The following is a 3,485-nucleotide window of genomic DNA, read 5'->3' on the forward strand; positions in this document are numbered from 1 at the left end:
AATCATTCTTGTAACGACAACCAACTGAAATAACATCGTAAGTTTCAATATTTAGAATTCGTGCAAAATCAGACCATCATCTTGTTAGATAAGCTTCATCATTTGCTATCCATGCAATGCGGCAATGTATAGAATTGCCACACCGAGAAACCAAACTAACTCTTATTTTCCTCAATGGCATTGCATGCATGCAAAAGAAAGCTGGTAATTTCTGAAAAAAAAAATCAAAATATGTTAAAAAATTATTTTAATAACGAACAACTTAAACTAAGAAAATTTAAATATAATACCAATCGTTGAAATTGCATATCTGAATTTGTCATGAATTTAGCAAAACTGAACGCTTACAACCATGTAGTTGGAACCCGAATCAGTGAAGACAACTCGATGAAGTATTTTATGGATGTGATGCATTGTAAATGATTGTGGCAAAAGACAATCGAACTGGAACATTAGATGATAAGAATAACTTAGAGTAACAACAAATAAAAAATTATCAAAAGAATAATATAATAGAATGAGTATATGAAAAATATTATAAAAACTTATTTGACTCTCAAATTTAGATTCATGTACCACAGGAAAACACTATATATAGACTTTAGTAAAACAAAAATAAATATGTAAATTATCTATTATTAAGGTAATTTTTTAATAATGCATTAAATTTTGATTTGATACAATTATAATGAAAATATGTTTCTAAATTAGTATAATTATATATTATTCATTAAATATTAATTACAATATAATTATATTAAAGATATTTTTTATAAAATAATTTAAAAAAATTATTTGATATACGTGAATGGGTAACAAAGATTTTTTATTATTATTATTACTATTATTGATATTATTATTATCATTAAAATTATTAAAAGTATTTTTAATTGATAATTGATAAGTAGTTTAATAGTGCATTAAATATTGATTCAATATTATAATGAAAATATATTGCTAAATTAGTATAATTATATATTATTCATTTAGTATTAATTATAATATAATTACAATAAAATAATTTAGAATGAAAAAAAATTTATTCGTTTTGGAGGGAAAACGGAGGCATGAGAGATCGACACGTCACTTTTAGTAGCCGGAGGAAAACCCAGTTTTAGTATATTAAGTAGATATCCATATATTCAAAATGAATCCATAAGAATATCACAACTTTCTCATGTGCACTTTCATAATGCTTATAAATTAAGACCATAATATGATCTAAATGTTGATTGTTATTTTCACTGTCAAATTAATATTATGTTTTAATAATTAATTAATTTTTTTATTTTTTATAATTATTTTTGTTATGGCATAAATCTTTTTAATAGAAGTTTTTTATTTTGTTTATGTCCAAATACTCTCTTACAATCTTACATATCTTTTTGCGTTGCCAAGTCCCTCCTTTCCAATCCCATCTGAACATTTGAGTTTTGACAAAATCAAACCACCCTCCCCACCTTCCCTCACCAAATTATTTCTCCACTTCCTTTTCCTCTTCCTCTTCCTTCCTACACACTAATTAACCTCTTTCCTTCTTTGTTTCACACAAAAACGCCTTTACCACTTTGCTCCCACTCTACATTATTCACATCTTAATACATATGTAACCTTGAGAGGGAGAAAGAGGAATATCTTTTTATATATAAAAAAATAACAAAATTAAATCTAGAAAGGATGAGAAATAACAGGAATTCTCTACCAGAGAGAAGGTGGTTCCTAGGCCTGGCCATAGTGGGCCTGGTCGGAGCTGCAGTCTTCATAGTCGTAATGATCCTAACCTCCGACTCCTCCTTAATATGCCCGACGGAACCAATCTACGGTGAAATGCCCAAAGCCCAGGCCCGAGTCCAGGAAGACTACAACCCAACGACGATCCAGCTGAAGGCCATACTCCACTACGCCACGTCACGCATTGTCCCGCAACAATCTCTTGCAGAGATCAAGATCAGCTTCGACGTCCTCAAATCAATGGGCCGGCCATGCAACTTCCTGGTCTTCGGTCTGGGTCACGACTCCCTCATGTGGGCCTCCCTGAACCCGGGCGGAACAACTCTCTTCCTGGAAGAGGATCCTAAATGGGTTCAAACCGTACTCAAGGATGCCCCGTCCCTGCGGGCCCACACTGTCCGGTATCGCACGCGCCTAAGGGACGCGGACCAACTGCTCTTGTCTTACCGCTCCGAGCCCGCCTGCGGCCCGGAGGGGGCCCACTTACGTGACAACGTTGAGTGCGAGCTGGCTCTTCACAACCTCCCCGATCAGGTGTATGAGACAGAGTGGGATCTGGTGATGATCGACGCGCCTCGCGGATACTTCCTGGACGCGCCGGGGAGGATGGCGGCGGTGTACTCTGTGGCGGTCATGGCGAGAGGGAGAAAAGGATCCGGTGTGACGCACGTGTTCCTTCACGATGTTGATCGGAGGGTGGAGAAGGTTTATGCTGAGGAGTTTCTTTGTAGGAAGTATTTGGTGAGAGGTGTTGGCAGGCTTTGGCATTTTCAGATACCGCCTTCAAATGACTCTCATACTTCTCAAAGTTTCTGTTAAAAAGTAAGATTAAATTTGTAATTTTTTTTATTATAATTTCTTTCAATGTTTGCTTCAGAAACTACACAGCAACAGTTTAATTGGATAGATACAATGTAAAAGATTCATGGATTTTCACCCATTTGTTACTGTTTGAATTAGTGGAAAAGTGAGTGGAAAGAAAAGAAAAAGTGTGTGTATAATGCAAAATTAGATAACATGGACAATAATGATAGGAACTGATTTCACTGGGTGTTCTTATGCTACACTTCCCAAATAAGATGGAACTAAAAGAGTGGATTTCACAGTGTGTTCCTATACTACTCTTCCCAGATAAGATGGAATTAAAAGAGTCTAATCATTAGATGAGCTTTAATTTAATTTAGTTTTAAAATTTTTAAATTGGAAATCACAAAAATTTAAGATAAAAGCAGTTTCACTATTCATCATTTCATTCTAGTAAACATTTAACCTTCAAAAGAAAAGAAAAAAGAAATTGAAGAATGGGTTCATCACTTTTTTATTTATCTACTTATGGGTGTTATGGACTTATGGTGCTTCATGCATGGGGGCCATCTGTTAAAAACAAATCTATCAGGGGCATTTTGTGAAACAAATCCTCTGAAAACTTTTTTGTCAAAACTAAATCTGCAGGGGACAAATAAAATACTTAATTTGTTCAAACTATGAATTCATCCCTTGGTAGTGGTGTTAAAAAAAAAAGATAAAAAATAGGATTCGCTCCAAAATTTTAACTTTCGAAAATAATAAAGTATAATTCATCCTACTAAATTCATTTTTTTAAATTTAAAAATAAAATTGAATTCGTATGTAGAGATCTTTGCTTGCCTGCAAATTACCATATTACCCATTTTGCTATACAAATCTTTAGAGGTGTGTTGGTTGGAGAAATTATAAATAATTTTTAGAAATTTTAAAATAAAAATATCATATTT

At 33.4% G+C, this 3,485-nt stretch overlaps 1 protein-coding gene across 1 annotated transcript; it reads left to right on the forward strand.

The window, feature by feature from the left end:
* Positions 1-1,389: 1,389 nt before the first annotated feature.
* LOC107468856 (probable methyltransferase At1g27930) lies at positions 1,390-2,597 on the forward strand. Its single transcript, XM_016088229.3, has one exon. The coding sequence runs from the start codon at positions 1,678-1,680 to the stop codon at positions 2,548-2,550; it is 873 nt and encodes a 290-aa protein (XP_015943715.1). The 5' UTR covers positions 1,390-1,677; the 3' UTR covers positions 2,551-2,597.
* Positions 2,598-3,485: the final 888 nt, after the last annotated feature.

The sequence above is a fragment of the Arachis duranensis genome, chromosome 10 (genome assembly GCF_000817695.3).
Source record: "Arachis duranensis cultivar V14167 chromosome 10, aradu.V14167.gnm2.J7QH, whole genome shotgun sequence".
Classification (NCBI taxonomy): domain Eukaryota; kingdom Viridiplantae; phylum Streptophyta; class Magnoliopsida; order Fabales; family Fabaceae; genus Arachis; species Arachis duranensis.